General features: G+C 43.2%; 1 protein-coding gene across 1 annotated transcript in view; it reads left to right on the forward strand.

Annotated features, from left to right (window-relative positions):
* Positions 1–2,143: 2,143 nt before the first annotated feature.
* The window catches only part of POLD3 (DNA polymerase delta 3, accessory subunit), a 28,049-nt gene continuing 18,192 nt past the window's right edge, over positions 2,144–12,000 (forward strand). The window contains exons 1-4 of the mRNA XM_026851088.1: positions 2,144–2,279; positions 5,172–5,274; positions 7,699–7,738; positions 9,341–9,473. Of these exons, the coding sequence (XP_026706889.1) occupies positions 5,173–5,274; positions 7,699–7,738; positions 9,341–9,473 (275 nt within the window). The 5' untranslated portion in view covers positions 2,144–2,279; position 5,172. The remainder of the gene's footprint in view (positions 2,280–5,171; positions 5,275–7,698; positions 7,739–9,340; positions 9,474–12,000) is intronic.

Here is a 12,000-nt window from a genome sequence, read left to right on the forward strand (position 1 = left end):
GGTTCAGACGGGCCGAGCTGCTTTCGGTTGGCAGTCGGAAGGTGAGGCAGAGGCCCGCGGCACCCACCTGCGGCACACGCCTGGGTGCTCACCCTCCTCTCGGCAGGCGCGGGAGGAAGGAGGCCTCTGCAGCTGCCTCGGCCCTCAGGGCTGTTTGCTCAAGTTTTAGTCACCTTTAGGGGTGTAGGTGCGGTGCCGGGCTGTTATTGCAGTGTTTGCTTTTCCAGAGGTCACGAAGTGAAGTTAATATGGGCTTTTGGTCAAGCTGAACGGGAGGTGCTTTTCTTGTCAGGATTTTTTCCCTTTTTCACTTTAAATTAATGTTTCTCAAGAGAATTGGCAATGGTTTATATCACAGGGAAAGCAGCTCTCCCCAAAATCCTTATTCTCCTGAATAGATGAGCTGGTTTTCCTCCAAAAAATATTTTTAAAAAAGCGCTGTAGTGACAGCAGTGTTTGAACTCCAGGTATAAGAGACAGGAGTGTATGAAACGGTGGGTTTTTAATGAAAGGTTGAGGCAGTCTGGACCACTATTTCACCTTAAAAGTAAAATTGCTACTTATTATCTGTAGCCTCATGAAGCCTTGCTTTTTTTTTTTTTTTTTTTTTTTTTTTTTTTTTTTTAGGATAATTCAGAAAAACAGTAAACATGTGTGTCTGTGTTTCTTTCAAAATAAAGATTTTTTGCCTAGAAAGTGATACAGTGAAGTCGGTGCATCCTATCTGTCAAGCAGTTTTATTAACATGAGCTGCCTGCGTTGTTACAGTTTATTTCCATAAATTGCTAGGCTAATAACAATTTAAGTGTTTTATTTGAGACAGGAGAGGCCTTAGCCTGAGGATTAGTTTAAAAAGGCAGAGCAGGAGGAGAAACGGGTATAAAAGACATGCCTTGCCTAAATAGTCGAGCGAGTCAGTGGCAGGGCTGGGTTTAGAGCTGTAGTCTCCTGAGATTTGGCACGCTGTGCTGTCGGACCTGTGATGCAGATGGAAATCTCCTGTGACAGGTGAAGGTGGCAGAAATCCAAGAACTCCTCAGTATTGTTTACGGGAGTGATAGGAGCTTCTCACAATTCAAAATTGTGCTGTTTTAATTTTTGTATCTTTTGTGAAGCTGATCAGTGCAGGTGTTTTGAAGGACTTTTATGCAGTGGCGCTTCAGGAAGGTGCTGGCAAAACCAAACCTGTCAGGGTTGTTTCTTTAGGTCTTGGGGATTTAATTAAAATACAGGTGGGGTGGTATCACGTCCCACTCGGAGGAGAGACACAAGTGACTTAGATTTGTAAATTCCCAACAGGGTGGACAAGGGTGCAACAAGTCTCAAAGTCCAGATATTTATTAACTTCCCACAATGTACTAATTGGGTACGTGATAATTGGCTAAGTATGTAATGAGGTATGGAAAGTGGTATGGTATGCCTTGTGTTGCTTAATGGTAGTGAGGGAAAAGGGGGAAAAATAAAAGAGAGATATAAAGGGAGAATAGAGAAATAGAGATTCCGGGTTCCTCTGTTGGTCCTTCTGAGTTTGTCAGGGATGCATCCATCTTCACTACATGTCTTCTTTTTTCTTTCACCATTTCACTCCTCCCTCCCCCCTCAATTTATACACTGTCCTTGGGTCCATCCTCTTGGTCGACCCACATTCTTACCTATCCCATGGATGGGGAGGGGTAAAGTGCTTTATGGGGTGATGTAGTTAGCATGATCTCGTTAATCTTTATTAGCATATTCAGGGGGGTCAACTTTAATATGTGTTTCATGAATAATGAAGCAGTTCGCTGGACAGGTGGCCTTTGAAACTTTACATGATGCCCCAGAACAGTTATGCCTTCACAGGGCCCCCCCCAGCTGCATCCTGGCAGCCTTATCAGCTCTAGACTCCACCCTATCCACCCCATGACTATAGTTTTCTTACTTGTGTTTGAGACATTCCTCAGCTCCGAGGGGGGCCTCCACTCCCCCCATCCCTTATCTCTCTCAGGCTGTTTTTTCTCACAGGCTTTTTTCTCTCAGGCCCTGGTTTTAGGGAGTTACAAATCTCTCGTGGGTGGGTGTCCATGTTCTCTTGCTTCTAACAGGTTTTGCTGTGGGTTTTTTGGAGGGGGGAGTCTCAAGTTTGATTTACCCATGAAAAGAGCAAAGGAGGGAGGGCAGTTTGACAAGCCAAGAGAGGTTTTCTTACTAAAGTATTGTTTTGTTTTGTTTTGTTTTCTTGTATAGGTAACATATAAATGGCTAAGCTATACTCTGGGAGTTCATGTCAACCAGGCTAAACAGTAGGTATTAGTGCATCCCACAACTTTTTGTTTTGTGACAAAGCCTTTTTAATTACAGTTCTTGTGGTTAGTGTTTTAACATTACTTCTCTGGAAATATATATAAATCCTGCATGTCTTCTCATGTACAGTTGGTTTTGTTATTCAACGTGCTTTATTTTTCCTGTGGGCAGGTCTTGCCTTGGCTTTGATGGGAGTTGTGCTTTGGAAGCAGCACCTCAGCTGGGCACCTTATACTGATTTATATTATAAATACCTGGGTCAGAATAAATGTTTTGGCGCTAAATTACCATAGAAATATATGCAGCTCCTCAGCTGGATGCCTTATGCTGTTTTATATCATAAATACTTAGGTCAGAATAGATGTTTTAGTGTTCTATTACTACAGAAATGTATGTAGCTCCTTTCGTCCTGAAATGCAGATGTGTTTTTTTGAACTTGGCTCCAGTCCTGCAAACAGAGCTATGCCTCTGAGAATCTGCCACTCCATATCCCAGTGTGGTGGGTTGATCCTGGCTGGATGCTGGGTGCCCACCAAAGCTGCTCTATCACTCCCCTCAGCTGGATGAAAAATTAATTTAGTACCAATCAAATCAGAGTAGCGTAATGAGAAATAAAACCAAATCTTAAAAACACCTTCCCTCTCCCCCCTCCCTTCTTCCTAGGCTTAACTTTACTCCTGATTTCTCTACCTCCTCCCCCAGCTGAGCAGTGCAGGGGGATGGAGAATGGGGCTTGTGGTCAGTTGATCACCTGTCTCTGCTGCTCCTTCCTCCTCAGGGGGAGGACTCCTCACGTTCTTCTCCTGCTCCAGCGTGGAGTCCCTCCCACAGGAGACAGTTCTCCCATGAACTTCTCCAGTGTGGGCCCTTCCCCTGGGCTGCAGCTCTTCCCAAACTACTCCAGCATGGGTCCCCCATTGGGTCACAAGTCCTGCCAGGAGCCTGCTCCAGCGTGGGCTTCCCACAGGGTCACAGCCTCCTTCAGGAGATCCCCTGCTCTGTTGTGGGGTCCCCCACAGGCTGCAGGTGGGTCTCTGCTCCCCCATGGACCTCCATGGGTGCCGGGCACAGCTGCCTCACCATGGGCTACCCCACGGGCTGTAGGGGAACCTCTGCTCTGGTGCCTGGAGCACCTCCTGCCCCTCCTTCAGGGAGCTTGGTGGCTGCAGAGTTGTTTCTCTCACATACTCTCACTCCTCTCTCCAGCTGCAGTTGTTTTTTTTAATCCTTCCCTTCTGAAATGTTATCCCAGAGGCACTACCACCACTGCTGTGGCCAGCAGTGGGTCTTTTCTTGGAGCCAACTGGCATCAGCTCTATCAGATAACGGGGAAGCTTCCAGCAGCTTCTCACAGAAGCCACCTCTGTAGCCCCCCAACTACCAAAACCTTGCCCCACAAACCCAGCCTAGGAAGATGGACATTTTCCATGGATACACACTGGAGCAGAGTGAGGACTGATGGTAACTGCAGCTCACGTGTATGGCAAACACCTGTGCTGATTGCTGCTGGGCAGCACATGACCCGTTATAAATACCTGCTTACCAGGCCTGATGGGCATGGGGAGATGTTTGAAGAATAAGGAAGTTGGCTGTGCTGTCAGAATGTTTTTGCTTCTTCAAATTGAGCATGAATGTGTAACCTTGTCTTGGTATATTTTGAAGAATAAAAATTATTGTAACCTTTTAAATATCCCATAAAACAGAATGAGCTCTCAAGGATTCCAGGGCTGTTTCTACACAGCAAAGTAAAGTTAAGCAGAAGATTTGAAGGCTCTGTAAGAGTATAAAGTCCCACAATACAAATATTTTCTCTCCTTATTTCTGGCTATAACTTGGACCTAAAGGGGCAGTTGCTGCATACTCAGCTGCAGTGTGCTGAGCCCAGCTTCACCTGTCTTGTCCAAACTACTAGAATATCAACTTGGTGACCTAATGTAAGGAAGAGATTGGTCTCTTTCCTCTGCGTATGTGTGAACGATTTAGACGATGTGTAAATCTGAGTGTGCTTCAGTGATGGTGTAGTCCTGAATGGAGAGCTCTGCTTGGCACAATTCTGGTCATGCAAGAAACTAGGAGGAGCCAGAGAACTTCTTGCTGTGAAGAAGATGGCCCAGGTGAAATGGAGGCACCCTCTCATACCTTTGAGAGCAGCCTGGAGATGGAAAGCTCCTGTGGCATCTTTATGCTTAAAACTCTCTCCTAGAAGCTGGAAAGTGCTTGATAACACAAAGGAATTATTTTAGTGATTGTGCTGGCTGTGGCAGCGTGGTAATTGCAGTCTGTCTCCTGTAGCAGTAATAATCTTCAAGTATCTTTACCAAACACCATCCTTACGGGGTGTGTGGTTGTGTCTCTGCCCAGTTATGCGAGACACATCCTAAAGCAGTGGTTTAAATGGGAGCTGAAAGCTCGAGTCTCAATCTCATCATCACTTGTCATCCTCTTTCCTCCTATTTCTGCTTGCCGTGTCAGTGGATGTAACTGGGATTGTATAAATACACCCAGAAATGTGTTTATATACCAGAAATCACCAGTTCCTCTGCCAGGTGTTTCAGAATGCTGGGTTGTAACAAGGGAAACAGCCTTGTCGAGGGGAGACTTTGGAACAAGATGCCCAGAGGATGCGAGACCATCTGCAACTATTGAAGCTTTGAGAGGTTGTATTCATTTCACCTTTGGTTTATATAGTTGTTGGACTGAGATTTTCCAGAGTGGCAGAGGAGAAAGGTGTCTCAGTAAGATTAATTGAATCCTGGTTAAAATAACTCTGCTTATGTGAAAAGTTTCCATGTCAAGCTGGCTTTATTTTTTTTTTTAAATGTAAGCTTCACAGAAGGGCTGGTGATGGGCTCTTTCCTTTCTAGTTGATTAAAACTTTTTTTTCTGTACAGGATGCTGTATGATTACGTTGAGAGGAAACGAAAGGAGAATTCAGGAGCTCAGCTTCATGTCACCTACTTAGTAGCAGGAAACCTCATCCAAAATGGACACGTTGTGAGTATTTTATTTTTCAAAGGTGTCTGTGAGCTCTTTGTTCTTGTGTCTTCCATCTTGCTTTGTAATTTTTGGATCAAAACTTGAATTTGCTCTCTTTCTCCAGAAACAGGCATGGTGTGCTAGGTCTGCTGTACATGTACAAAATAAGGCACAATCTCTGTCCCAGTGTACAAATGATGGGGAGGAAAGATCAGTTGGTCATGTTTTGGTAATACAGTGCTGAATAATGCACCAGGGGTTTTATTTAATTAACTCAAATCCTGTTACCAGTCATCTCTCAACCCTATCGCTGTTATTGGACAGCAAAAATTATAAACCAGCCCAGAGGGGCCTGTCTGAGATCAGCTGATCCACTTCCCAGGATCTGCTGTGGAGTGGAGAGTCGTGTTTGGAGAGAGCTTGGACTTCAGTTAGAATACAATAATAAAAAATAGAACAATAAATAGTTGAAGTTTTCTTGTTAATTAAAGCAACTTTTTCATCCTGGTATACAAGAGAAACAAATTTATTATCAGTATTTTGTATTTAAAATTAATCAACTTATTTAAGCGAAGGAATCGCTACTGGTTGTTAATGTTGTTTTTTTTTTCTCATTGCTGCTTGTCAGATTTTTCAAGAATGTAATCTAAAATTTCAGACAGGTACCCTACGGGTTTCTGAAAAAAGGATGAGCAAATTGAATGCCTGTTTCCCTCTGCTCTCGGAAGAATTCAGTAGCCAAACCCTAAATGCCTTTGGCATTCCACTAGGTGTCTATTCGTATCTTTAGATACCCAAATATCTCCTACAACACAATCCACAGTCTTCATTTAGAATTAGTACCTCTCAGGGTGTCCTGGCTTTTATTTTTAGATTGGAAAAAAAGCCAACAAACCTTTTTTTGTTGTCCTAAATAGTTCACATGTGTAGAATATTCTCTTTAAATCTCCAGATCTGCCTGACACTGAAGATAATTATTTATTGCATTAATTCTGTATAATGCCATATATTTATTGAAAGCTGTACAGATAGTGTCACATTTATAGCCTGCATTTAACAGGTTTTCCCCCAATTTCTGCTGGAAATAACAAGGTAACATCTCTTGGCTTTCTAGAACTGGATAGAGGTTTGTCAATGCTTTCTATTAGTTTTAAATTTTTAAATGTATTTAAAACAAACAAGTGAATTCTGACATAGGAACAAATAATATTTTTAACTCTGCCTTAGCAGCGTCTATGTTTTTAAAACAAGATCTGCCAAAGTAAACATACAAAGGTCACTTCTCTTGTTTTTAAACTATCATATTTTTGAATACTGCAATAGCAGTGCTAAGAAGGTGCAGACAGATGTTGGGGCAGAGCTGAAGCGGCGCCGGGGTCAGGAATACCACACAGGAGGAGCTTGAAGTTTCTCAGCACTAGCCAGAGCAGGTGGGAGAAGAGGTCAGGTCTGGAAGATCCTTCCAGGAGAGGTGCAGGTGTTGGAGTAGCTGGCGGGTGTTACCTGGCACAAGTTCATTTTGGGTAGGAAGGGGGTGAGAGTACTTCGATGTGACCTGTGCTTGCTGGTTACCCTGCACTACTGTCTGCTGTCAGTAGGTGTAGCCACAAGGCTGTGGATTCAACTGCAAGACTCCGCTGAAGGGAGATGTGGCTAGAAATCTGTCACAAATAATTCTCATCGTGTCTTAAGGACTGCGTGCTCTTTACTTGCAACTTTTTATCTGCCTCAATGAGGGATGGAGATGCTCAGCGTTTCTTTACCTTTTCAGCTTGCCTGCGTTTTCTTGCTTCTTATTCTTTTTGCTGGCTAGCCTGTGGTATCAGCTAAACACAGAATTAATGGTCGGATTTTGTGCAGCCTGTCTCTCTGGATACTCTCTGTCTTAACCACAGCCTGTTAAATGTCACAGAGCAGGTATAGCCCTTGAAGACTGACTGTAGAGCACATTTCCAGAAACTTTCATTTCTGGCTTTTAAATTAATGCTTAATTTCTCATGGTGTTTGACTTCTCTGGTGCCACGTCTGTGCTACGTTAGACTCTGCTGGCAATCTAAACATCCATGGGGGATGTGGGCTAGTGCAGCAGATTTCTGGCAGCTGGGCCATCAGCTGCATTCGTTTGCTTTTCTGCACTGTGCTGCGCAGTTTTTTAGTTCTTGTTTCATCTGTGTCTCGTCTCCCAGTGTCAGGGATGGAGGACAGATGATTTCTTTAGGGTTGTAGCGATCAGTGAAACAGTCTGTTAGAAAAGGAGGGAGAGAGAGCTTTAAAAACTGCTGGCTGATGACTGGTTAAAGGCACTGGCAGAGTTCTTTGTGGCTATAAAGCTGCACCCATAATCTGTAGACTTTCTTATTCAACAGATAACTGAAAATATTGGTTGTATGTACAACAGATCTTTGTAAATTTTAAGATTGCCGGTGTTTTCTGGTTTTTCAGTGCCACAAGGTTGCAGTAGTGAGAGAGGACAAACTCGAAGGTAAGCAGATCATGAAAATTATGTGGTTTTAACTTTTTTCTTTGAAAGAACAGCAAAGTGAGTAAAGCTCAGAACTTGCCATCTGCACATAAATGCCTAGTCAGGCTGTTGGGTTCAGGTGTGTACTTTTTGTACTAGCTTTTTCTCAGAACTTTGAATAGCTGAGCCAACAGCTGTGTAACTTCACAGACTTGTGATTTGGGTTTGATTTTTTTTTTTTAAATGTTGACCTTTTTGGTCAGTGATTCTTTTCCACCTCCCTGCCACTGACAGCTCCTCCTTAAAGGCAACAGTATCCGAGTAGTTTACAGCAGCATCTCACCATGTTTTAGAACAATTCTGAGCCTTCAGACTCCCAAGGATGCTGAAGCAGATAGTTCTAGTTACTGGTTAAATGCATTTGCAGTCTTTGCCCGGAGTGACATGTTTTAGTTAAATGTCCCATGAGAATGTTCTCACTTTTGTCTGTGGTATTTGCTTTCACAGTAAAAGGTGAAAAGCCCCACCACTGTAACACTGCTTTCTGCAGCTCTTCTCCATGCAATGTCAGTTGTCTCTCCATCTTTCCAGGTCTGGTCCTGCTGATGAGAGCTGATCCATAGCAATTGAAACACAACTGCAGGCTCTTTGTCGCTTTCAAATAACATCTTGTGGCATTTGCAAACATACTGTGGCACTTGTGACCTTAAACATCCACGCTGGTGATCTAACTTGGTTTGAAAGACTGGTGTTATTTTCCTGTTTGAAATCTGAAGTGGATTTCTAGCTAAAGTTGTCTTCATCGGGCTAGTAGATTGTCAAGCAATGCAACTACTATCTGTCATGTTTATTGAATTATGTGTGCTGCGTAATGTTCTGCTTTGCTGTGGAGGAAAGGATTGTTCATGGGTTTTGTATTAGAAGACAGGCCAAAGGTATGACTTATATTTGGAAGACACTGAGATTTGTGATGGGAGTAGGGCTGCATAGTCTAGGACTGGCCCCAAGAAATGATTATGTGTGTATTTTTGCAGTGCCTAGAAGCTCTGTCTCAGACCAGGACTGTGTGAAAGAACAATATCAGCAACAAACAAAGAATTCCTAAAAACCAGCCCTTGTCTCAAGGGGGTAGCGGTCTAAATAGCACAGAAGAGACAAAACATTTCTTCCAGCAGACTACTAAAGACAGTGTGACACTAGTTAGTGGATGCTACCTTAATGGCAGAGAGCAGTTCCAGCAGGGTAGAGTTGTGACCATCTGTTTTCTTCCTCACCTTTAGATAGTCATATAGATAGTCCAGATCCTGAACACCACATATTTTGAAGATAAACACAATTGATTGCTCTTAATTGGGCTGTGCAAGAACAAGTGTGTACAATGGGAAACCCGTTTGACAGGCTTGTGGAGTCTGTCACCTTGAATTCTCAATTAGTGAGCACTGGAAGAAGGTACAATGACACTTTTGTATCCAGGTCCTTGCTGTCACATGGTCTGTCAGTCTTTCTCCATCCTTGGTGGAGCCTGGGACTTAAGTTGCCACCTGATTCTGTAAAGGCTGTACTAACAGAGGACTCTTTCTCTCTTTTTTTTTTTTTTTTTTTTTTTTTTTTTTTTCTGCTCAGCAATGAAGTCTAAACTAGCCTCGATTGCAAGTGTGCATGTCTACAGCATTCAGAAAGCCTTGCTCAAGGACAGCGGGCCGCTCTACAACACAGACTACGATATTGTCAAAACGAACCTGCACAACTGCAGCAAGTGAGTTGCCTCTTGGTTTTATTTCTTACACGTTGTGAGCTGAGACTGATGAGATACTGCTACGTAGTGCACTTCAGCAGGAGTCAATGGTTAGCAGATATGTCCGGATTTTTAGAAACCTAGAAAAAGATATTGTCTAAGTCATGCCAGACCAGTCCCCAGGCAGCACGTTGTATGATTGTTTTATAAACCAAGCTATTTCCAGTTTACAATTGGTTCACTTGCTCTGTTACTCCAATGGGCAGACAGTTCCAGCGCCTTTCTTCTCTGATGGCTAGAAACCTCTTTCTCATTTATAGGCCATACTTCCTCCTGACCATTTTTATCTAGTTCTTAGTCACATAGGGAAGAGTAAATTAAAACAGATATACAAAAACATGAGATGAGCTCAGCAAAGTGCTAACATGAGCTCACCTTCTGTTTTGTGAGACTCTTTTCATCCACCAGACTCATCCACCTCTCTGAAGATGTCTTATAGGAGCTTGCTCTCCATGTAGAAGATGAGACCCTGAGGCATAGGGGTAGTGTACAAACCAGACTAAGCAACACAAGTGTCCTTCGTGGTTGAACTAGAGAAGGATTCTCTTGGAATTCAGAGAGACTTCAGGCTCCAGGGGTCATTGTCTCTCCCCCTGAAGAGTGCCTGGCAGCTGGGGCTTTTCATTTATATGCCTTTCCACCACAACAGCTTCAGCTTGATGTAATCAGTACGTACAGTGCCATGACCAATCTGGTTTAGAAGGGGGATGCCTGAATGTTGTGTCATAGAAAGAATATAGAATTTGAAAGTAGAAACGTAGCTGTCGTCAAAATATTGACAAGGGAGTGGCTGAGAAAATAATGTCCTAGAAGCTTGAGTGTTTTGAATGTGAATGTCAGTACCATGGGAAGTGCTAGAAAACCCTGCCTCAGTGAAAACACGTGTCTTGGGTTTGGCTGCAGTTGCCTTGTTCCACTCTGTTTACTCTCAGGCACCCCTGAATGACGATACTTGTGTCTTAGAGGAGTCTGCCTTTCAGACTTGTACACCCAGAAGGTTTAGACAATTCAGATTCTGAAACAGTTTTCTGAAGTCTGTGTATAAATCCCTGCCTGGCTTTGGAGCAGGATTTCCCAAGCAAACTAAGAAAATTCAGCTTCTTCATTTGTGACCTGGCTGAACTAGATTCAGACTGACCGTGTTCCCTCTCCCTTGTCAGCTACGTGAATTGTCTTTTATACTTGGGACAAGATTCCTGCAGTCCTTCCAAAAACCAGGTTTGACTATTTATGTGTTTATAGCAAGCAGAACCCACTGGCTTGCACTTCCCTCTCAGTCCCTATATCTCAGGGGCGAGGCTCCTTGTTCTCTTCTGTGGTTATATGGGACCTGTTACGCTGTGAAGACAGTGGAGGTAGCTAGATGTACTAATATAAATAACTGGATTTTAATGCATGTTGCTAACATGAGCTTTCCAAGCGAGAGCAGCTCCTTGCTTGCAGAGTGTAGTCCAAGCACTGCTTGCTTTTTCAGTGATTATTTAGTGAATTTTGGATCAAGCCCATAGGCTATAGTCACACGGCAGCATTAAGGCAAACTAACGTGGAATATATGAGGTTTAGGTGGGCTTGCTGCACAGCCAGTATAACCACTGACAATAAAACAGTATTTGTAACCTGGAGGGTTGGTGGTGTTACTTATGGCTGTGTTTGAACTAGGAGTGAAAACTGTCCAGAGCACGGTGTTGACCATGCTGAAACCAGATTGAAAGTAGAAAAGAAAATAGGAAGACTTGGGTTTTTTTTCTTCATCTTCTTTCCTTCCTTTAAAGGTTTGAATGTCAAGAGATTGCTGCTGCAACCCAGAAATGCTGTGGGGAGGGTGGTGGATTGTTTAATACATTTCAGTTCCTGATCTGAGCAGAAGTGGACTGTGCATGTGAGGCTCTAATGCTGAGGCACAGAAATTAATTGGCAGAAGACTGGTTTATTTCTTATGCAAATAAAAATACGCTGTGTAATTCAGTGGATTGGAAGGCGTGAGTCTGTGCTCTTTTGTGGCATTTCTGTAGGAAATCTGGAAAGCCTCGCCTGTGATTTGCACAGTGGGGAGCAGAGTTCAGTTATTTTTGGGTACTGCTATTCCTGACTGTCAACGGATTGTATTGTAACTGCGAGCACATCATTTAGTTCTTATATCTCTGTATCCCCAAACAATCACGTTTCAGACTGTTACAAGCTGAAATGTATCTCTCTCTACCAGTGATTCCATGGAAATGACTTTATATAGTTAAGTCTGAATGTCGTGGATATGTTCTGAGCCATTTAAGTAGTTTAGTTTCAGTTGTGATTTACTTACCTGGCGGATAGGAGTGTGGCTGCTTGGTGCAGCAGTAGTGGACTCTTGTCAAAGCATCTGAAAGTTGTAAATGTTTTGGATCATCAGACAGCCACACAATTTATGCTGCAAACTTTAGAGAGCGTAACCCGTTTAGGAATAAAATGCAGTCTGCTCCATCTCCACCCTGGGTGTGGAGACAGGCTTTTT

This window comes from Athene cunicularia (genome assembly GCF_003259725.1).
Source record: "Athene cunicularia isolate RWA chromosome 1 unlocalized genomic scaffold, athCun1 chr1_part1, whole genome shotgun sequence".
NCBI classification, from domain to species: domain Eukaryota; kingdom Metazoa; phylum Chordata; class Aves; order Strigiformes; family Strigidae; genus Athene; species Athene cunicularia.